The 21,784-nt window shown below is 63.7% G+C and overlaps 1 protein-coding gene across 3 annotated transcripts; it reads right to left on the bottom strand.

Moving 5' to 3' along the window:
- Positions 1 to 2,751: 2,751 nt before the first annotated feature.
- Positions 2,752 to 17,636, bottom strand: VANGL2 (VANGL planar cell polarity protein 2). Of its 3 annotated transcripts, none has more exons than XM_068136716.1 (7): positions 17,367 to 17,636; positions 16,121 to 16,241; positions 12,821 to 13,428; positions 9,536 to 9,672; positions 7,388 to 7,526; positions 5,135 to 5,366; positions 2,752 to 3,174 (listed from the first exon to the last, which is right to left on the bottom strand). In XM_068136716.1, exons 1-7 carry the CDS (start codon positions 17,435 to 17,437, stop codon positions 2,914 to 2,916), a joined length of 1,569 nt encoding a protein of 522 aa, XP_067992817.1. In that variant the 5' UTR covers positions 17,438 to 17,636; the 3' UTR covers positions 2,752 to 2,913. The 3 variants fall into 3 exon arrangements, with proteins under 3 accessions (XP_067992817.1, XP_067992819.1, XP_067992820.1); XM_068136718.1 differs by having other exon boundaries at positions 7,388 to 7,523; XM_068136719.1 differs by lacking the exons at positions 16,121 to 16,241; positions 17,367 to 17,636 and adding an exon at positions 14,124 to 14,267.
- Positions 17,637 to 21,784: the final 4,148 nt, after the last annotated feature.

The raw sequence follows: 21,784 nt of genomic DNA, 5'->3' as shown, positions 1-21,784 counted from the left end.
AGGCTGCCTCCAGCCCAGCCGCCGGCGGCGCCGACTGAGGGCTCCCGCGGGGGGGGGGCGCTCCGGGACCCCGAGGCAGAGCTTGGGAGCCCAAGGTGGGGCCCCAGGAGCGCGGAGCTGAGGGCCACAACCCTCAGGCTCCACCCCACCCCCGGCCCCCCCTTGGCCCTTCCCACGGATGCTCTGCACCCAGGACCTGCGTGGATCCGGGGGGGGGGAAGTGAGGAGGGGTCCACACTCTGGGTGCCTGCTGCCCTCCCCACCCCCCCCCCCGCCAGGATGAGGACTTGGCTGAGCCAATAAAGCTGAATTTCACCCCAAAACCCTCCCTTGCCCACGCCAGCTCCTTGGGGGGTAAGGTGTTGGACCCCCCCTTGCCCACCCAGCCCCCTTGGGGTTGAGGTTTGGACCCCCCCCTTGCCCACCCAGCCCCTTGGGGTTGAGGTTTGGACCCCCCCCTTGCCCCACCCAGCTCCTTAGGGTGAGGTCTGGACTCCCCCCCTTGCCCACCCAGCCCCTCGGGGGTGAGGTTTTAGACCCCCCCCCCCTTGACCACCCAGCCCTTTGGGGGTGGAGGTTTGGACCCCCCCCTTGCCCACCCCAGCCCTTTGAGGGTGAGGTTTGGACCCCCCCCAGCTCCTCGGGGGGTGAGGTGTTGGACCCCCCCCCCTTGCCCACCCAGCCCCTCGGGGGTGATGCTTGAGCAGCCCCCTGGGACCCCAACCTTGCCCCACCCCCCCCTTCAGGACCCCCAGGAAACCGCCCCCCCCCCCCCGCCCCCCCCCACAGCTCAGCACTAAGACCCCGAGGGAGACAAAAGAGACTCCAGAGGGATTCCAGGAGGTATTTTGTGACCTTACCAAAGCCAAGGGAGGGCAAAAGCTTCTGCAGCCCCCCCCTGGGGGACCACCAGCTCCCAATGAGCCCTTAGTTCAGAGCCTCACTGACACCCCCCCCCCAAGCCCCTCAATTCCTTCCCCCTCCCCCACCCCCCCACCCCCAAAGCTGGCTTCAGGTGCAGGATGGGACCCCTGAGGGGACCTCTGAAGCTGCTCTGCCTGCAGGCCACAGCCCCCAGCCCTGAGCAGCCTGGGGCAGAGCCCCTGGGAGGTGCTGCTGCTGGGGGGGGGGGGGCCCTGGGGCACAGCTGGGGAAGCACTCTTGGAGGGGGGGGGGTGGGGAAGAAGAACTCAACCTTTCTGCTGCTCCTCAGGGCCAGATTCTCCCTGGGTGGTGGCAAGAGCTGAGGAGGAGGAGGAGGAGGAGGAGCTGCCCGCAGCCAGAGAAGCCAGCCCTGTGCCCATGCTGGGGGTCCCAGGGAGGGGGGGCTGGGGGGGGTGGGAGGTTTTCATAGCAGCCATGGGTCACAGAGGGGTTTGGAAACCACTTCCTTCCCTTTCCCCCCCATCCCTTCCCTTCCCCCCCCCCATCATATCTCCAAGATCAAACCCCCTCCCCCCCAGGGCCAGGCACGGGGCAGTGGTTGGAGGCCAGAGCCAGGTCAGAAGGTCCTCAGCACCTGGTGGTGCTTGGAAGATGCTGGTGAAGAACATCTGGAGTTAGCCCTTGAGTGATGGCACCAAAACAGTCTCCAGCTGGAGGGGGGGTGAGGGGGGGGGGATGCTACAAGGACCTGCTAGGGAGGAGGAGGAGGAGGAGGAGGAGGAGGAAGGGGCTCAGCACACCCCCAAGGAGGGCCCGAGCCGGGGCGCAGAGGGCAGGAGGCAGCGCTGGTGCTGGAGCTCCCTGGTGCCCACCACAGCTCTGCCCTCGAGCTGTGGCCTGCCTGAGGTGAAGCTGGGGGAGAAGGAGGAGGAGGAGGAGGAGAGGGAGGAGGAAGGGGCTCAGCCCGCCCCCAAGGAGGGACCAAGCTGAGGCGTGGAGGGCAGGAGGCAGCGCTGGTGCTGGAGCTCCCTGGTGCCCACCACAGCTCTGCCCTCGAGCTGTGGCCTCCCTGAGCTGCAGTGGAGCTGGGGAGGAGGAGGAGGAGGAAGAGGAGGAGGAAGAGGAGGAGGAGGAGGAAGGTGCTCAGCCCCACCCCCAAGGAGGGCCTGAGCTGGGGGTGCAGAGGGCAGGCAGCGGCGCTGGAGCTGGAGCTCCCTGGTGCTCTACCCTCGAGCTGTGGCCTCCCTGAGCCACGGAGGAGCTGGGGAGGGAGGAAGAGGAGGAGGAAGAGGAGGAGGAAGAGGAGGAGGAAGAGGAGGAGGAAGAGGAGGAGGAAGAGGAGGAGGAAGAGGAGGAGGAAGAGGAGGAGGAAGAGGAGGAGGAAGAGGAGGAGGAAGGTGCTCAGCCCACCCCCAAGGAGGGCCCAAGCTGGGGCACGGTGGGCAGGTGGCCACAGGTTGGCGGCGCTGGCGCTGGAGCTCCCTGGTGCTCTACCCTCGAGCTGTGGCCTCCCTGAGCTGCAGTGGAGCTGGGGAGGAGGGGGAGGAGGAGGAGGAGGAGGAGAGGAGGAGGAGGAAGGTGCTCAGCCCACCCCCAAGGAGGGCCCCGGCCGGGGCGCAGAGGGCAGGCGGCCACAGGCGGCGGCGCTGACGCTGGCGCTGGAGCTCCCCGGTGCTCTGCCCTCGAGCTGTGGCCTCCCTGAGCTGCAGTGGAGCTGGGGAGGAGGGGGGCAGGAGGAGGGAGGAAGAGGAGGAGGAGGAGGAGGAAGGTGCTCAGCCCACCCCCAAGGAGGGCCCCGGCCGGGGGCGCGGCGGGCAGGCGGCCACAGGCGGGCGGCGCTGGGCGCTGGCGCTGGAGCTCCCCCGGTGCCACACCACAGCTCTGCCCTCGAGCTGTGGCCTCCCTGAGGTGGAGCCGAGGAGGAGGAGGAGGAGGAGGAGCAGGAGCAGGAGGAGGAGGGGAGCAGAGGTGCTGCCCACAGCCCCAGCCAGAGCCCTGAGCCCCCTCTCTAGGGCCTCTCTCTGCAGCTCACACCGAGGTCTCCGACTGCAGCCTCATGACGAATTTGTGCGACTTGGGGTCCACGAACTCCTCGGAGAGCTTGAAGAGAGGAATCCTCTTGGTGCTGACCACCAGGCTGAAGTCCTGCCTCTTCAGCACGAAGACCACCCCGTCCTTCAGCCCGTTGGTCACCGGCTCCTCGCTGACCAGCGTCCACTGCTTGGCCAGCCAGCGGTCCTTGTGGTACTGGATGGTGGGGCCGGCGCTCAGGTAGCGCTCCAGGAAGGCCTTGGGGGCGGCAGGAAGGGGGGGGAAGAGGAGAAGCAAGAGAGCTGTCAGGGTTGGAAGGGGCCTCAAGGGATCATTCAGCTCTAGCCCCCCCCAGCCAGGGGTAAGGACAGCTCACACCAGAGCAAAGAATCGGAGTCACAAAGTCAGAGAGCTGTTAGGGATGGAAGGGGCCTCAAGGATCATTCAGCTGCAGCTCTCCCTGCCATGGGCAGGGACAGCTCAGACTGGATCAGAGAATCAGAGTCAGAGTGGTCAGGGTTGGAAGGGACCTCAAGGATCATCCAGCTCCAGCACCCCCAGCCACGGGCAGGGACAGCTCAGACCAGAGCAGAGCATCGGAGTCACAGAGTCAGAGAGCTGTTAGGGATGGAAGGGGCCTCAAGGATCATTCAGCTCCAGCACCCCCAGCCATGGGCAGGGACAGCTCAGACCAGAGCAGAGAATCAGAGTCACAGAGTCAGAGAGCTGTTAGGGATGGAAGGGGCCTCAAGGGATCATTCAGCTCCAGCACCCCCAGCCATGGGCAGGGACAGCTCCTGCTAGATCAGAGAATCAGAGTCAGAGAATCAGAGCCACAGAATAGTCAGGGCTGGAAGGGACCTCAAGGCTCAGCCAGTTGCAGCCCCCCAGCCATGGGCAGGGACAGCTCAGGCTGGATCAGAGAATCAGAGTCAGAGTGGTCAGGGTTGGAAGGGACCTCAAAGATCATCCAGCTCCAGCCCCCCTGCCATGGGCAGGGACCCCTCAGACTGGGTCAGAGTTAGAGAATGGTCAGGGTTGGAAGGGACCTCAAGGATCATCCAGCTCCAGCCCCTCAGCCCTGGGCAGGGACAGCTCACACCAGAGCAAAGAATCAGAGTCACAAAGTCAGAGAGCTGTTAGGGATGGAAGGGGCCTCAAGGCTCAGCCAGTTGCAGCCCCCCAGCCATGGGCAGGGACAGCTCAGGCTGGGTCAGAGAATCAGAGTCAGAGAATGGTCAGGGCTGGAAGGGACCTCAAGGATCATTCAGCTCCAGCCCCACCAGCCATGGGCAGGGACAGCTCAGACTGGATCAGAGAATCAGAGTCACAGAGTCACAGAACTGTTAGGGTTGGAAGGGGCCTCAAGGATCAGCCACTTGCAGCCCCCCAGCCATGGGCAGGGACAGCTCAGGCTGGGTCAGAGAATCAGAGTCAGAGAATCAGAGTCAGAGAATAGTCAGGGCTGGAAGGGACCTCAAGGCTCAGCCAGTTGCAGCCCCCAGCCATGGGCAGGGATAGCTCAGACTGGATCAGAGAATCAGAGTCACAGAGTCAGAGAACTGTTAGGGTTGGAAGGGACCTCAAGGCTCAGCCAGCTGCAGCCCCCCAGCCATAGGCAGGGACAGCTCAGACCAGAGCAGAGAATCAGAGTCACAGAGTCAGACAATGGTCAGGGCTGGAGGAGACCCAAGGATCATCCAGCTCCAGCCCCCCCAACCATGGGCAGGGACCCCTCAGGCTGGAGCAGAGAATCAGAGTCAGAGAATGGTCAGGGTTGGAAGGGACCTCAAGGCTCAGCCAGTTGCAGCTCCCCAGCCATGGGCAGGGACAGCTCACACCAGAGCAGGGAATCAGAGTCACAGAACTGCTAGGGCTGGAAGGGACCTCAAGGCTCAGCCAGTTGCAGCCCCCCCAGCCATGGGCAGGGACAGCTCAGACTGGATCAGAGTCACAGAATGGTCAGGGTTGGAAGGGGGCCTCAAGGATCATTCAGCTCCAGCCCCCCCTGCCTTGGGCAGGGACAGCTCAGACTGGATCAGAGAATCAGAGTCAGAGTCACAGGGTCAGACAATGGTCAGGGCTGGAAGGGACCTCAAGGATCAGAGCCCCCCCCTGGCAGGGGGCTTGGACCTGGATGATCTTCAACTTGGAGACCTGGATGCCCTTCAAGGTCCCTTCCAGCCCAACCCATTCCAGGCCTCCCAGCTCCACACACCTTGGGTGTCATGTCGTGGGTGATGCAGAACTCCAGGTGCTGCAGGATGCTCTCCATGGTGTGGTAGGGCTGCTGCTTGGTGGTCCTCAGGTACTTCTGCATGGCCCTGGCCATGGAGGCAAAGATGGCCTGAGCTGCCTCCCGGGGGTCCATGATCTCCCTGGGGTTCTTCTGGTCGTCCTCCTGCAGCCTCTTGATGTGGGTGAAGGCTTCTTCCACTGCCACCACCAGCCTGTGGGGGAGGGAAGGCAGGGAGGTGTCTGCTGCAGCAGGCCATGGGGGGCAGGGGGTCTCCCCACTTGGCAGCAGGAAGCCCACTTGCACCCCAGGAGAGGTTTGGAGGGGAGGTTGAGGGGCAGAGGGTTGCTGAGCAGCCACTTGGCAGCAGGAAGCCAACCTGCACCCCAGGAGAGGTTTGGGGTGGGGGGAGGTTGAGGGGCAGGGGGCAGAGGGTCTCCAAGGGTTGCTGAGCAGCCACTTGGCAGCAGGAAGCCAACCTGCACCCCAGGAGAGGTTTGGGGTGGGAGAGGTTGAGGGGCAGAGGGTTGCTGAGCAGCCACTTGGCAGCAGGAAGCCAACCTGCACCTGGGCAGCACTGAGCAGGGTCTGGCCCCAGGCTCTTGCCCCCCACCCTGCTGAGCACTGCTCAGAGCCCCTCCGGGGCTGCTCTTCTCCAAGGCTCTCAGCCCCCAGGGCTCTCTGCCTTTGCTCCTCACAGGCTTGGAACTGGAAGAGCCTCAAGCTGGGGCTGGATATTCCTCAAACTGGGACTGGATGATCCTCAATCTGGGCCTGGATGATCCTCAAATTGGGACTGGATAATCCTCAAGCTGGGACTGCATGATCCTCAAGCTGGGACTGGATGATCCTCAGAGTGGAACTGGATGATCCTCAAGATGGAACTGGATAATCCTCAAACTGGAACTGGATAATCCTCAAGGTAGGACTGGATAATCCTCAAACTGGGACTGGATGATCCTCAAATTGGGATTGGATGATCCTCAGAGTGGAACTGGATGATCCTCAAACTGGAACTGGATAATCCTCAAACTGGGACTGGATGATCCTCAAAATAGCACTGGATACTCCTCAAGCTGGAACTGGATACTCCTCAAGGTAGGACTGGATAATCCTCAAACTGGATCTGGGTAATCCTCAAACTGGGACTGGATGATCCTCAAACTGGGACTGGATGATCCTCAAAACAGGACTGGATACTCCTCAAGATGGAACTGGATACTCCTCAAGATGGAACTGGATACTCCTCAAGCTGGGCCTGGATGATCCTCAAATTGGGACTGGATAATCCTCAAGCTGGGACTGGATGATCCTCAAATTGGAACTGGATAATCCTCAAAACAGGACTGGATACTCCTCAAGCTGGGCCTGGATGATCCTCAAACTGGGACTGGATGATCCTCAAGTTGGAACTGGATAATCCTCAAACTGGGACTGGATAATCCTCAATCTGGATCTGGATAATCCTCCAGCTGGGCCTGGATGATCCTCAAACTGGGACTGGATGATCCTCAAGCTGGAACTGGATGATCCTCAAGATGGGACTGGATATTCCTCAAGGTGGGCCTGGATGATTCTCAAGCTGGGACTGGATGATCCTCAAATTGGGAGTGGTTGATCCTCAAACTGGAACTGGATAATCCTCAAAACAGGACTGGATACTCCTCAAGATGGAACTGGATACTCCCCACGTTGGAACTGGATAATCCTCAAGCTGGGACTGGATGATCCTCAAATTGGAGCTGGATATTCCTCAAGGTAGGACTGGATAATCCTCAAACTGGATCTGGGTAATCCTCAAGCTGGGACTGGATAATCCTCAAATTGGGACTGGTTGATCCTCAAGCTGGGACTGGTTGATCCTCAAGCTGGGACTGGATGATTCTCAAGCTGGGACTGGATGATCCTCAAGCTGGGACTGGATGATCCTCAAGCTGGGCCTGGATAACCTTCCAGCTCCCTTGGCCCTAGCTGAGCAACCACCTCTGGTGGCAGCCACTCTTGAAGCTCCCTTCCAACCCAACCCAACCCAACCCAACCCAACCCAACCCAACCCAACCCAACCCAACCCAACCCAACCCAACCTCCTCCCAGTCTTCACCCCCAGGCTGCTCTTCCCCAAGCCCCCAGCGGAGGGGAGCCAAGGAGCTCCCTAGCGCCCGGGTGGCCGCTGAGGGGGGGTGTCCTGGCATGGGCAGGGGGCAAGGGGCGGCAGGGGGCGGCAGGGGGCGGTACCTGGCGCGGCGCTTGCGCACCCTGCGCTCGTGCTCGGCCTCCTCGTAGTAGAACTCATTGTGGCTGTTGTCCCTGCGGCGCGCGGCCGCCGCGATCACCGCCCGCGACTGGCTGCTGGAGTTGTTGGTGGAGTTCTCTGCTGCCAAGAAAGGCTGAGCTTAGCCCTCCCGAGGCTCAGCAGAAGGGGGGAAGGGGGTGGGGTTGGGGGGCGCTTCTCCCTGTGCAGGAGGGTTGAGGTTGGGCTCCCATTGAGTTAGGGATTGGGTTGGGTTGGAGGCACCTTCAAAGGTCATAGAGGATGACTTGAAGACTCCAAGGAGTCATTGAGTTATGGATTGGGTTGGGTTGGAGGCACCTTCCAAGGTCATAAAGGTTGAGACTAGACTCCAAGGAGTCATTGAGTTATGGATTGGGTTGGGTTGGGTTGGGTTGGGTTGGAGGCACCTTCCAAAGTCAGAAAGGTTGAGACTAGACTCCAAGGAGTCATTGAGTTATGGATTGGGTTGGGTTGGGTTGGAGGCACCGTCCAAGGTCATAAAGGTTGAGATTAGACTCCAAAGAGTCACTGAGTTATGGATTGGGTTGGAGGCACCTTCCAAGGTCATAAAGGTTGAATTAAAGACTCCAAGAAGTCATTGAGTTATGGATTGGGTTGGAGGCACCTTCCCATGTGCAGGAAGGTTGAGGTTAGGCTCCCATTGAGTTAGGGATTGGGTTGGGTTGGAGGCACCTTCCAAGGTCATAAAGGTTGAATTAAAGACTCCAAGAAGTCATTGAGTTATGGATTGGGTTGGAGGCACCTTCCAAGGTCATAAAGGTTGAGACTAGACTCCAAGGAGTCATTGAGTTATGGATTGGGTTGGGTTGGGTTGGGTTGGAGGCACCTTCCAAAGTCAGAAAGGTTGAGACTAGACTCCAAGGAGTCATTGAGTTATGGATTGGGTTGGGTTGGAGGCATCATCCAAAGTCATAAAGGTTGATAATAAGACTCCAAAAAGTCATTGAGTTATGGATTGGGTTGGAGGCACCTTCCAAGGTCATAAAGGTTGAGACTAGACTCCAAAGAGTCATTGAGTTATGGATTGGGTTGGGTTGGAGGCACCTTCCAAAGTCATAAAGGTTGACTTGAAGACTCCAAGGAGTCATTGAGTTATGGATTGGGTTGGAGGCACCTTCCAAGGTCATAAAGGTTGACTTGAAGACTCCAAGGAGTCATTGAGTTATGGATTGGGTTGGAGACACCTTCCAAGGTCATAGAGGTTGACTTGAAGACTCCAAGGAGTCATTGAGTTATGGATTGGGTTGGAGGCACCTTCCCATGTGCAGGAAGGTTGAGGTTGGATTCCCATTGAGTTAGGGATTGGGTTGGGTTGGAGGCACCTTCCAAGGTCATAAAGGTTGAGATTAGACTCCAAAGAGTCATTGAGTTGTGGATTGGGTTGGGTTGGAGGTACCTTCCAAGGTCATAAAGGTGAAAATTAGACTCCAAGGAGTCATTGAGTTATGGATTGGGTTGGAGGCATCTTCCAAGGTCATAAAGGTTGACTTGAAGACTCCAAGGAGTCATTCAGTTATGGATTGGGTTGGAGGCACCGTCCAAGGTCATAAAGGTTGAGATTAGACTCCAAAGAGTCATTGAGTTATGGATTGGGTTGGAGGCATCTTCCAAGGTCATAAAGGTGGACATTAGACTCCAAGGAGTCAATGAGTTATGGACTGGGTTGGTTTGGAGGCACCTTCCAAGGTCATAAAGGTTGACTTGAAGACTCCAAAGAGTCATTGAGTTATGGATTGGGTTGGAGGCACCTTCAACATTCATAAAGCTTGACCTTAGCCCCTAAAGCCCTTAAAGGTCCCCCCTGAAGCCCTCAGAGGTCCATCCCCCAGCCCTGAAGCCCTCAGAGGTCCACTCCCCAGCCCTGAAGCCCTCAGAGGTCCACTCCAAAGCCCTGAAGCCCTCAGAGGTCCACTCCCCAGCCCTGGAGCCCTTTCTTCCAGACCCCTGAAGCAGTTGAGGTGCTGGGGGCTGCCTGATGCTCCCCCGGGGCCAAGCTGTGCTGATCCAGAGAAGGAAACAGGGGGAAGGGGGAAGGGGAGAAGGGGAAGGGGGAGAGGAGAAGAGGGGAAGGCAGGGGCTGGGGGGCTCACCCTCGCCAAGGGAATAGACTTTGAAGCCAGACATTTTCTTGGCCAGGACAGACTTGGGCAGGTTGAGCAGGGCAGGGTTGTAGACCGGGAAGTCGTGGTAGTAGTTCTCCAGGATCCAGACAGCTGCTCGCTGGATGCTGCAAGGGAGACACAGCCAGGGGTGGGGGTAGGGGGCAGGGGGTGGGGGGGGACACAGGGGAGGCTGTCAGCAGCAGCTCAGGGGCTGGGGACACACAGAGGGAGAGGAGGGAGGGACAGACGGAGGGCTGCAGGAACAGCTCGGCCCAGGGAGGGAAAGAGGCTGTGCCCAGCGTGGGGCAGCTGAGTGGGCACCCAGGGTGCCCCAAGCCCAGCCTGGAGGGGTGGGAAGGGAACCTCTGGAGAGCAGCTCCTGCATCCCCCCTGCCCCAGCAGGGCTCCCCCAGGGGGGCACAGTGCCCAGGGGGGTTGGAAGCTCTCCACAACCTCTCTGGGCTCAGCCTGCTCCAGGCCTCCAGCAGCCTCACCCCAAACTTTCTCCTCCTGGGCTCCACTCTGTGCCCCTTGGCCTGGTCCTGGGCACCACTGAGCAGAGTCTGACCCTACCAGGTTCCTCTCTCCAACATTTTGGTCCCTCCCAGAAGAACTCAGCCTGCTGAACCTCTTGAGGTTCCTCTCCCCAGCTCCCCACCCTGGCCCAGCTCACCCAGAACCCCCAATCCTGGCTGAACTTCTTGAGGTTCCTCTCCTTACCCGTTCCACCTCACCCAGCAGGGCCAACCCTGGCTGAACTTCCTGAGCTTCCTCTGCCCACCTCACCCAGCAGAACCCATCCCTGGTTGAGCTTCTTGAGGTTCCTCTCCCCATCCTTTCTGCCTCACCCAGCAGAACCTATCCCTGGTTGAGCTTCTTGGGGCTGAGCTTCTTGAGGTTCCTCTCCCCAGTTCCTCACCCTGGTACCACCCAGCCCTGGCTGAACTTCTTGAGCTTCCTCTGCCCACCTCACCCAGCAGAACCCATCCCTGGCTGAACTTCCTGAGCTTCCTCTGCCCATCCTGGTTGATCCTTTCCATCTCACCCAGCAGAATCCATCCCTGGTTGAGCTTCTTGAGGCTGAGCTTCTTGAGGTTCCTCTCCCCAACTCCTCAGCCTGGCTCAGCTCACCCAGAACCCCCAATCCTGACTGAACTTCCTGAGCTTCCTTTGCCCATCCTGGTTGATCCTTTCCACCTCAGCTAGCAGAACCCATCCCTGGTTGAATTTCACCAGGTCCCTCCCTACCCTTTCCATCTCACCCAGCAGAACCCATCCCTGGTGGAGCTTCTTGAGGCTGAGCTTCTTGAGGTTCCTCTCCCCAGTTCCTCACCCTGGAACCCCCAACCCTGGCTGAACTTCCTGAGCTTCCTCTGCCCACCTCAGCCAGCAGAACCCATCCCTGGTTGAGCTTCTTGAGGCTGAGCTTCTTGAGGTTCCTCTCCCCAGCTCTCCCCCCTGCCCCAGCTCACCCAGGACCCCCCCAGCCTCCCTTCCCCCGGGGGCACCTCCCCCTGCCAGCGTCGCCCCCAGCCTGGGCAGTGCCCCCCTGACCGCGTCGCCCCCAGCCTGGGCAGTGCCCCCCTGACCGCGTCGCCCCCAGCCTGGGCAGCGCCTCCCTGCCCGCATCACTCCCAGCCTGGGCAGCGTCCCCCTGCCTGCATCACTCCCAGCCTGGGCAGTGCCTCCCTGCCCGCATTGCCCCCAGCCTGGGCAGTGCCCCCCTGCCCGTGTTGCCCCCAGCCTGGGCAGTGCCTCCCTGCCCGCATCACCCCCAGCCTAGGCAGTACCCCCCCTGCCCACGTCGCCCCCAGCCTGGACAGTGCCCTCCTGCCTGCATCAACCCCAGCCTGGGCAGCGCCCCCCTGCCCACATTGCCCCCAGCCCAGACAGCGCCCCCCTGCCTGCGTCACCCCCGGCCTGGGCAGCACCTCCCTGCCTGCATCACCCCCAGCCTGGTCAGCACCTTGTGCCCACATCACTCCCAGCCTGGTCAGCACCCCCCTGCCCACATCACCCCCGGCCTGGGCAGCGACCCCTGCCCGCATCACCCCCGGCCTGGGCAGCGACCCCTGCCCGCATCACCCCCAGCCTGGGCAGTGGCTCCCTGCCTGCATCACTCCCAGCCCGGACAGCGCCCCCTGCCTGCATCACCCCCAGCCTGGTCAGCACCTTGTGCCCACATCACCCCCGGCCTGGTCAGCACCCCCCTGCCCACATCACCCCCGGCCTGGGCAGCCACCCCCTGCCTGCATCACCCCCAGCCTGGGCAGCACCTCCCTGCCTGCATCACCCCCAGCCCGGACAGCAACCCCTGCCTGCATCACCCCCAGCCTGGGCAGCACCTTGTGCCCACATCACCCCCGGCCTGGGCAGCCGCCCCCTGCCCGCATCACTCCCAGTCTGGGCAGCGCCCCCCTGCCCGCATTGGCCCCGGCCTGGGCAGTGCCCCCCATCTGCATTGCCCCCAGCCTGGGCAGTGCCCCCCTGCCCGTGTTTCCCCCAGCCTGGGCAGCGCCTCCCTGCCTGCATCACCCCCAGCCTGGGCAGCACCTTGTGCCCACGTCACCCTCAGCCCGGGCAGCGCCCCCCTGCCCGCATCACTCCCAGCCCGGACAGCGCCCCCCTGCTCGCATCACCCCCGGCCCGGACAGCGCCTCCCTGCCCGCATCACCCCCAGCCTGGGCAGCACCCCCCTGCCTGCATCGACCCCAGCCTGGGCAGTGCCCCCCTGCCTGCATCACCCCTAGCCTGGGCAGCGCCTCCCTGCCTGCATCACCCCCAGCCCGGGCAGCGTCCCCCTGCCTGCATCACTCCCAGCCTGGGCAGTGCCTCCCTGCCCGCATTGCCCCCAGCCTGGGCAGTGCCCTCCTGCCTGCATCACCCCCAGCCTGGGCAGCGCCCCCCTGCCTGCATCACTCCCAGCCTGGGCAGTGCCTCCCTGCCCGCATTGCCCCCAGCCTGGGCAGTGCCCCCCTGCCCGTGTTGCCCCCAGCCTGGGCAGTGCCTCCCTGCCCGCATTGCCCCCAGCCTGGGCAGTGCCCCCCTGCCCACATTGCCCCCAGCCCGGACAGCGCCCCCCTGCCTGCGTCACCCCTGGCCTGAGCAGCGCCCCTGGCCTGGACAGCAGCCCCCTGCTCACATCACCCCCAGCCCGGACAGCACCCCCCTGCCCACGTCACCCCCAGCCTGGGCAGCGCCCCCCTGCCCGCATCACCCCCGGCCCGGACAGCGCCCCCCTGCAGGCGCCCCGGGGTGGGGCAGGGCAGGTACCTGAGGTGCCCCACGTTGTAGAAGCGGCTGGCGCCGTCGGCCGAGCGCACGGCCTTGAGGGTGAACTGCGGCTGCAGCTGCCGCAGCTCCAGCAGCACCACCGCCAGGTAGTGGACGAAGAGCAGGGCGTCCACCAGCGACACCGAGTACTGCACCACCCCCTGGTAGTTCCTGTCCCGGGAGTCCAGGATCCTGACCCCGTAGAAGAGCCAGTAGGAGACCACCAGGAGGAAGACCAGGACCATGAGCAGGGCGCGGAAGACGAAGACGCGGGGGAAGAAGGCCTTGGGGCGGCGGAAGAAGAGAGCCCAGCTGCCCAGCAGGAGGATGAGGAGCTTGAAGGCCACCGAGATGAAGAGCCCCTCGCAGGCCGTGCCGCAGGGCTCCAGCTCCTCCCTCCACAGCAGCTGGGGCAGCAGCATGAAGGCCAAGGGGGTGAGGAAGGCCAGCAGGGCCAGGGCCCCGGCCAGCGAGACGCCCAGGTGCCGCCAGCAGTCCAGGTGGGCGCTGTCCTCCATGTCCTTGGCGATGCGGCTGAGGTCATCGTGGGAGATGCTGTGCTCCGAGGTCCCTGTCACCACCGTGGTGGTCTCCCCCCAGTTGTCGTCCTGAGGAGGGGGCAAGACACAGAGAGTCAGGGGAGGGAAGCTCTGGAGGGGCAGCTCCTGTGCTCCTCCCCTTGCCCCAGCAGGGCTCCCCCCAAGGGGGGCACAGTGCCCAGCAGGGGGGGTTGGAAGCTCTTCACAGCCTCTCTGGGCTCAGCCTGCTCCAGGCCTCCAGCAGCCTCCCCCCAAACAGCTTTCTCCCTCCTGGCCTCCACTTTGTGCCCTCCTTGGTGCCACAGAGCAGAGTGTGGCCCCAGACTCTTGCCCCCGCCCCCATCCCAGCCTTTAGCTCCTGCTGAGCATTGCTCAGATGCCCTCTGGGGCTGCCCCAGGCAGCTCTCAGCCTTTGCTCCTCCCAGAGCTGCTCCAGGCCCCTCAGCACCTTCCCAGCCTCCCCTGGACCCTCTCCAGCCTGCTCCAGGCCTCCAGCAGCCTCACCCCAAACAGCTTTCTCCCTCCTGGCCTCCACTTTGTGCCCTCCTTGGTGCCAGAGAGCAGAGTGTGGCCCCAGCCTCTTGCCCCCCCCCAGCCTTTAGCTCCTGCTGAGCATTGCTCAGATGCCCTCTGGGGCTGCTCCTTCACCACTGGGGGGGGTTGGCTCCAGGTCTCTCCCATCCCCAGCAGCCTGGGGGGGAAACTGCTGGATTCAGAGGACCCTCCCAGCCCACCCCAGCTCCAACATCTCCCCTCCAGCAAACCTCCAAGCCCGGGGCACTGCCTGGCACCATCACCCCCATCCAGCCGGTGGAAACCTCAGCCTGGGGTGGGCTGGGGACCACGACTCGGCCCAGGGCCCTCCAGGGAAGCCTCCTTGGTGGCTCTGTGCTGTGCTCTCCAGCTCTCCAGCCCCAGCTCTGGAAGTGGGAAGCTGCCAGCTCCCAGTCAAACCCCCTCATTAGCAGGGCCAGAAGGGACATGCCCAGCCCAACACACCCCAACCACCACCGTGCAGCAGGGAGGGAGGGAGGGAGGGAGGGAGGGAGCTGCCTCCTCCAGCCAGCACCCAGACAGGGAGCTCAGAGCCTTGGGCACATGGAAACAGGGAATGGTTTGGGTTGGAAAAGCCCTCTGAGAGCATCCAGGCCAAGCAGCAGCCCAGCAGCACCACGGCCACCAAACCACAGCCCCAAGTGCCACGGCCACAGGGCTCTGGAACGCCTCCATGGATGGGGACTCCACCACCTCCCTGGGCAGCACTGGGCCAGACCCTGACCACTCTTGCAGGGTGATCCCAGCTGGGATCTTCTTTTCCCATCCCTGGAGGTGTTCAAGGCTGGGCTGGACGAGGCCCTGAGCACCTTGGGCTGGTGGGAGCTGTCCCTGCCCATGGCAGGAGGGTTGGAACCGGATGGTCCTGAACGTCCCTTCCAACCCAACCCCTTCCACGAACCTCTGACATCCTTCAGACTTTGGGATTCATTTCCCCTCCCCCCACCATCCCCCCCCTCAGATTCCAGCAATTCCCTTCCCAACAGCAAACTGAAGCCGGGCTGGGGGCTCTGCGGAGGGATGGGAAGCGAAGGAGGCTGCGGGAGGACCCCAGCCCATCCCCAGGTGACCCCAAGGCTGCCATCAGCTGGTGGCCCGGGCGGGTTGAGCCAGCAGCCGCCGCAGGTTCCAGGCGGCGCCGGCGCCGGCTCCAGCTCCGCGGGGTGGGGGGAAGATGAAAGGAGCCTGGGAGCCGCCGGCGTGGGCGGCTGGGAGCCGCCGGGAGCTGCGGGATGGCAGCCCGAGGAGCGCCAGTGCCCAGCTTTGGGGGGGGTAGGGGGCTGGGGGGGTCCCCAGTGCCAGGCTGGCAGCAGGCTGGCCGCCGGAGGGAGGCGGCACCGGAGCCTGCGATCGCGCTCTCCCCCGGAGGGACACGGCACCGGAGGCTCCGATCGCGCTGGCCGCCGGAGGGACGCGGCACCGGAGCCTCCGATCGCGCTCTCCCCCGGAGGGACGAGGCACCGGAGCCTCCGATCGCGCCGGCCGCCGGAGGGAGGCGGCACCGGAGCCTCCGATCGCGCTCGCCCCCGGAGGGACGCGGCACCGGAGCCTCCGATCACGTTCTCCCCCGGAGGGAGGCGGCACCGGAGCCTGCGAACGCGCTGGCCTCCGGAGGGACGCGGCACCGGAGCCTGCGATCGCGCTGGCCGCCGGAGGGACGCGGCACCGGAGCCTCCGATCGCGCTCGCCCCCGGAGGGACGCGGCACCGGAGCCTCCGATCGCGCCGGCCGCCGGAGGGAGGCGGCACCGGAGCCTCCGATCGCGCTCTCCCCCGGAGGGACGCGGCACCGGAGCCTCCGATCGCGCTGGCCGCCGGAGGGACGCGGCACCGGAGCCTCCGATCGCGCTGGCCGCCGGAGGGAGGCGGCACCGGAGCCTCCGATCGCGCCGGCAGCCAGGCCGGGGCTGCGGCGGAGCAGGCAGAGCTCGTCCCCTCCCTAAGGATTGGATCCCCCCGGGCGTTTTCCAGCCCGGTGCCCACCCCGGCGGCATCCCCAGGGCACCGTGGCAGCCGCTTTCGTTTGCAGCCGGCGCCGCCTGCCCGCCCTGCCCGCGGGCACCGCGCAGGAGCCCGGCCAGGGGCCAGCCCAACCGGCTCGACCGGGACACGGCAGGCGTGCCCGGGCCCCCCCCCCCTCCGCGCCCTGCCCTCGGCAGCAGAGGGGTGGAGGGGCTGCAGAGATGCCAAGCCCGTGCCCAGCTCACCCTCTCGTCCCCCCGGGTGGACTCATTGTCCAGCAGGGGCTCTCCTGGTGCCTGGATGGTCACCGACTTGTCCCCGCGGCTCCCGTCGCGGCTCTTGGAGCGGTGCCGGTCCCGACGGTCCCTGGCAGGCAAGAAGGAGGCAGTGGGGTGGGGGAACTCCTCCAAAGACCTGTGCCCACCCTGCCCGCCCACAGCTGGCTAGGGGCTTGGGTGGCATCCCCTGAATGGGTTGGGTTGGAAGGGACCTTGAAGAGCAGCGAGGTGCAAAGCCCCTGCCCTGGGCAGGGACAGCTCCCACCAGCCCAGGGGGCTCCAGGACTCATCCAGCCTGGCCTTGAGCACCTCCAGGGAGGAGGCTGAGTGGAATACTCTGTGGAGGGAGGCTGGGAAGAATCATGGAATGGGTTGGGTTGGAAGGGACCTTCAAGAGCATCCAATTCCAACCCTCCTGCCACGGGCAGGGACCCCTCCCACCAGCCCAGGGGGCTCCAAGCCTCATCCAACCCGGCCCTGAGCACCTCCAGGGAGGAGGCTCAGTGGAATCCTCTGTGGAGGGAGGCTGGGGAGAATCATGGAGAGATTTGGGTTGGAAGGGACCTTCAAGAGCATCCAATTCCAACCCCACTGCCACGGGCAGGGACCCCTCCCACCAGCCCAGGCTGCTCAGGACCTCATCCAAGCTTGCCTTGAGCACCTCCAGGGATGAGGCTGAGGGGAAGCCTCTGTGGAGGGAGGCTGGGGAGAATCATGGAGAGGTTTGGGTTGGAAGGGACCTTCAAGAGCATCCAATTCCAACCCTCCTGCCATGGGCAGGGACCCCTCCCACCAGCCCAGGCTGCTCAGGACCTCATCCAAGCTTGCCTTGAGCACCTCCAGGGATGGGTCCATGAGCTTGGACCAGGATTTGTGTTGGTGACTTCCCCCCTCCTCTCCTCCCCCCAACCTCAGAGCATCCCAAGGGAGGGGGCAAGGGCTTGAGGGACACAACCAGCTTCACCCAGCCTGGCCCTGACCACCTGCAGGGGTAGGACAAGCAGATCCCAGCACCAGCTGCAGGGATGCTGCAGGGATGCTGCAGGGATGCTGCAGGGATGCTGCAGGCAGGAGCTGGCGGGGAGCGGGGGGGGGGGGGGGCTGCATTGAGGCGCTCTGGGGTCACCCAGGCTGCACTCTGGGGGGCTCCTCCCGGGCTGGCTGGGTGCCTGGGGGGGGGGCAGGGGTGGGCCGGGGCAGGCTGCCCCCTCACCTGTGCTTGCGGGAGCTGCGGGAGTGGCCGGACTTGTAGGAGTAGCCTGAGTACTGCGACTCATTGTCCATGGCGTCCGAGCGCCGCCCCCGGTGCCGCTCGGCGCCGCAGCCCTTCCCCCGCCCCGGCCCCGGCGCCGCCGCCAGCGCCTCCTTCACGGGGGGCTTCTTCAGGCCCAAGGGCACCTTCAGGAAGTCGACTGTCACCTTGAGGGACTCTATTTTGATCACCTGGCCGGGCTCTTCTCAGGAGAAAAGGGCTGGGCCACCTGCGGGGGAGCCAAAGCAGAGAGGGGAGGGGGATCAAAGGTGGGTCTGGGGGCGACAGCCCAGCGGGGCCAGCTGGGGTGAGCATGGAGTCAGAGGGGACCTCAAGGATCATCCGGGTCAAACCCCACTGCCAAGGGCAGGGACAGCCCCTGCTAGATCAGAGAATCAGAGTCAGAGAGTGGTCAGGGCTGGAAGGGACCTCAAGGATCAGCCAGCTCCAACCCCACTGCCACAGGCAGGGACAGCTCAGGCCAGAGCAGACAATCAGAGTCAGAAAGTGGTCAGGGCTGGAAGGGACCTCAAGGATCATCCAGATCCAAAGCCCCTGCCACAGGCAGGGACAGCTCAGGCCAGAGCAGAGAATCAGAGTCAGAAAGTGGTCAGGGCTGGAAGGGACCTCAAGGATCATCCAGCTCCAACCCCACTGCCACAGGCAGGGACAGCTCAGGCCAGAGCAGGGAATCAGTCACAGAGGCAGAGAGTGGTCAGGGCTGGAAGGGTCCTCAAGGACCATCCAGATCCAAACCCCCTGCCATGGGCAGGGACAGCCCCTGCTAGATCATAGAGCTGTCAGGGTTGGAAAGGACCTCAAGGGTCACCACAAGAATCAGAGTCACAGAGTCAGAGAGTGGTCAGGGGTGGAAGGGACCTCAAGGACCATCCAGATCCAAAGCCCCTGCCTTGGGCAGGGACACCTCAGGCCAGAGCAGAGAATCAGCCCCTGCTAGATCATAGAATCAGAGTCAGAGAATCAGAGTCAGAGAATGGTCAGGGCTGGAAGGGTCCTCAAGGCTCAGCCAGCTCCAAACCCCCTGCCATGGGCAGGGACCGCTCAGGCCAGAGCAGAGAATCAGAGTCACAGAGGCAGAGAGTGGTCAGGGCTGGAAGGGACCTCAAGGACCATCCAGATCCAAAGCCCTTGCTGTGGCCATGGACACCTCCTGCTAGGTCATAGAGCTGTCAGGGCTGGAAAAGACCTCAAGGATCATCACAAGAATCAGTCAGAGAATTTGTCAGGGCTGGAAGGGATCTCAAGGATCATCCAGCTCCAGCCCCCCTGCCATGGGCAGGGACAGCCCCTGCTAGATCACAGAACCAGAGTCACAGAGGCAGAGAGTGGTCAGGGCTGGAAGGGACCTCAAGGCTCCTCCAGCTCCAGCCCCCTGCCACAGGCAGGGACAGCTCACACCACAGCAGGCTGCTCACAGCCTGGCCCTAGTGCTAGGACTGGGAGGGGATGGAGCTAAAACCAGAAGTGAGGAGATTCAGATTGGAGCTGAGGAAGAAGTCCTTCCCCAGGAGGGTGCTGAGAGCCTGGTGGTGAGGGGGTGGAAGCCTCAGCCCTGGAGGTGTTTGCAGCCAGGCTGGAGCTGGCTGTGAGCAGCCTGCCCTGGGCTGAGCTGCCCCTGCCCATGGCAGGGGCTTGGAGCTGGCTGAGCCTTGAGCTCCCTTCCAGCCCTGGCAGCTTTATCATTCTATGAACCCCCAGGGCTGAGGCTGAGCCTTCCACCCCCTCCCTGGGCAGCCTGGGCCAGGCTCTCACCACCCTCCAGGGGCAGAACTTCTCCCTCACACCCAGCCTGAACCTCCCCACTCCTGGCTTTGCTCCACCCTCCCCAAGTCCTACCCTTCCCTCACACCCTCCAGAGTCCCTCCCCAGCTTCCCTGCAGCCCCCCTGCAGACCCTGCCAGGCCAGCAGGAGGTCTGCTGGGAGCCTTCTCTGCTCCAGCCTGCACAGCCCCAACTCTCTCAACCTATCCTCAGAGCAGAGCAGGAGGTCTCCTTCCTGTGGCCCACCCAAGGCTGCCCAGCAAGGTCTCAAGCTGGCTCAGCAGGTCCTGCAGCTGGTTTGTTCCCAGCCCCTGGGGGGGGGGGTTGGCTGCTTTTGGGGTGCCACCCCCTCCCCCCCCTGCTCTGCTTGGGTCCCTCAAGTCCTTCAGCCTCCCCTTGGGATGCTCTGAAGGTGGTTTTGCTCCACCTTCCCCACTCCTATCCCCTGCCTGACACCCTCAGAAGTCCCTCCCCAGCTCCCTGCTCTGCTGGGAGGCCACAAGGAGCAGCCCCTCACCCAGGCCAAGAGGGGAAGAGACCCTGGGGGGCACCTGGGGGGCACCTGGGGGGGACCTGGGGGCACTTGGCTCCACTGGGAGGCCACAAGGAGCAGCCCCTCACCCAGCCCAAGAGGGGAAGAGAACCTGGGGGGCACCTGGGGGGCACTTGGGGGCACTTTGCTCTGCTGGGAGGCCACAAAGAGCAGCCCCTCACCCAGCCCAAGAGGGGAAGAGACCCTGGGGGGCACCTGGGGGGCACTTTGCTCTGCTGGGAGGCCACAAGGAGCAGCCCCTCACCCAGGCCAGGAGGGGAAGAGAACCTGGGGGGCACCTGGGGGGCACTTGGCTCTGCTGGGAGGCCACAAGGAGCAGCCCCTCACCCAGGCCAAGAGGGGAAGAGACCCTAGGGGGCACCTGGGGGGCACTTTGCTCTGCTGGGAGGCCAAAAGGAGCAGCCCCTCACCCAGGCCAAGAGGGGAAGAGACCCTGGGGGGCACCTGGGGGGCACTTGGCTCTTCTGGAAGGCCACAAGGAGCAGCCCCTCACCCAGGCCAAGAGGGGAAGAGAACCTGGGGGGCACCTGGGGGCACTTTGCTCTGCTGGGAGGCCACAAGGAGCAGCCCCTCACCCAGGCCAAGAGGGGAAGAGACCCTGGGGGGCACCTGGGGGGCACTTTGCTCTGCTGGGAGGCCACAAGGAGCAGCCCCTCACCCAGGCCAAGAAGGGAAGAGACCCTGGGGGGCACCTGGGGGGCACTTTGCTCTGCTGGGAGGCCACAAGGAGCAGCCCCTCACCCAGCTCAAGAGGGGAAGAGACCCTGGGGGGCACCTGGGGGGGCACCTGGGGGCAGTTTTCTCTGCTGGGAGGCCACAAGGAGCAGCCCCTCACCCAGCTCAAGAGGGGAAGAGACCCTGGGGGGCACCTGGGGGGGCACCTGGGGGCAGTTTTCTCTGCTGGGAGGCCACAAGGAGCAGCCCCTCACCCAGCCCAAGAGGGGAAGAGACCCTGGGGGGCACCTGGGGGGCACTTTGCTCTGCTGGCCCTGGGGTGGCCACGTTTCCCCTCCCCAGGGGGACCCCCACCAGCAGCTCCTGCTGGGAGCCCCTGAGTTCAGGGCCAGCAGGGCTCCATTCAGTTGCCAAGAGAGTGCCAGGGGGGTGGGGGCCAGGAGAGAGACAACCAACCCAACCCAAACCAACCCAACCCAACCCAACCCAAACCAACCCAAACCAACCCAAACCAACCCAACCCAACCCAAACCAACCCAACCCAACCCAACCCAACCCAACCCAACCCAACCCAAACCAACCCAACCCAACCCAAACCAACCCAACCCAAACCAAACCAACCCAACCCAACCCAACCCAAACCAACCCAACCCAACCCAACCCAACCCAAACCAACCCAAACCAACCCAACCCAACCCAAACCAACCCAAACCAATCCAACCCACCCAACCCAAACCAACCCAAACCAACCCAACCCAAACCAACCCAACCCAAACCAACCCAAACCAACCCAAACCAACCCAAACCAACCCAACCCCACCCCAGGGCTGAGTACCTGAGGTGCAGGCAAGGTCTGAGGCCCAGCTGGCAGCACAGGGCTCTGCCTGGGCACGTCCCCCCCCCTCCCCAAGCAGGGAGCTGGGAATCTCACACCCAGGGAGCTGATTCCCAGCTCCTCCAGGAGCATCTCTCCACCCCTCCCCACCTCCACCCCCCCTCCTCCAGCTCCCAGCCAAGGTGGGCAGAGCTCAGGGCTGCCAGGGGAAGGGGAAGGGGGAGGCTGCCTTGGAGCCCCTGAGGGTTTGGGGGGTGGGGGGGGGGAGCATTGGGTTGGGTTGGCTCAGCCCAGGAGCAGCCAGGGAGTGGGGAGGGGGCTTGGAGCAGGCCTTGGGACCACCACATCCTCACCAGCAACCCCCCAAGTGCTGGAGGGGCACCCCTGCAGCAGCCTGGAGCCCCCAGGGGGCTGGGGGAGCTGCTGGGGTGGGAGGAGAAGATCCCAGCTGGGCAGCAGGAGGCTCTGGGGAGCTGAGGGAAGGGCTGGGGGGGTTGCAGTGGTGGCCTGCTGGGGGGGGGGTGACCCCCACCC

This window comes from Melanerpes formicivorus, unplaced genomic scaffold, assembly GCF_026170545.1.
Source record: "Melanerpes formicivorus ecotype bairdi unplaced genomic scaffold, bMelFor1.0.p_v2 SCAF_3049, whole genome shotgun sequence".
Taxonomy (NCBI): domain Eukaryota; kingdom Metazoa; phylum Chordata; class Aves; order Piciformes; family Picidae; genus Melanerpes; species Melanerpes formicivorus.
This window is presented reverse-complemented; position numbering and strand designations above follow the sequence as displayed.

Excerpts from the sequence above, each read along its gene's own strand:
- VANGL2 (XM_068136716.1), bottom strand. The coding sequence starts at position 17,437 with ATGGACAATGAGTCGCAGTACTCAGGCTACTCCTACAAGTCCGGCCAC. Across the intron at positions 7,527-9,535 it reads AGTCTATTCCCTTGGCGAGG|CAGAGAACTCCACCAACAAC; the intron begins GTGAGCCCCCCA and ends CTTTCTTGGCAG. Across the intron at positions 3,175-5,134 it reads CCCACGACATGACACCCAAG|GCCTTCCTGGAGCGCTACCT; the intron begins GTGTGTGGAGCT and ends GCCGCCCCCAAG.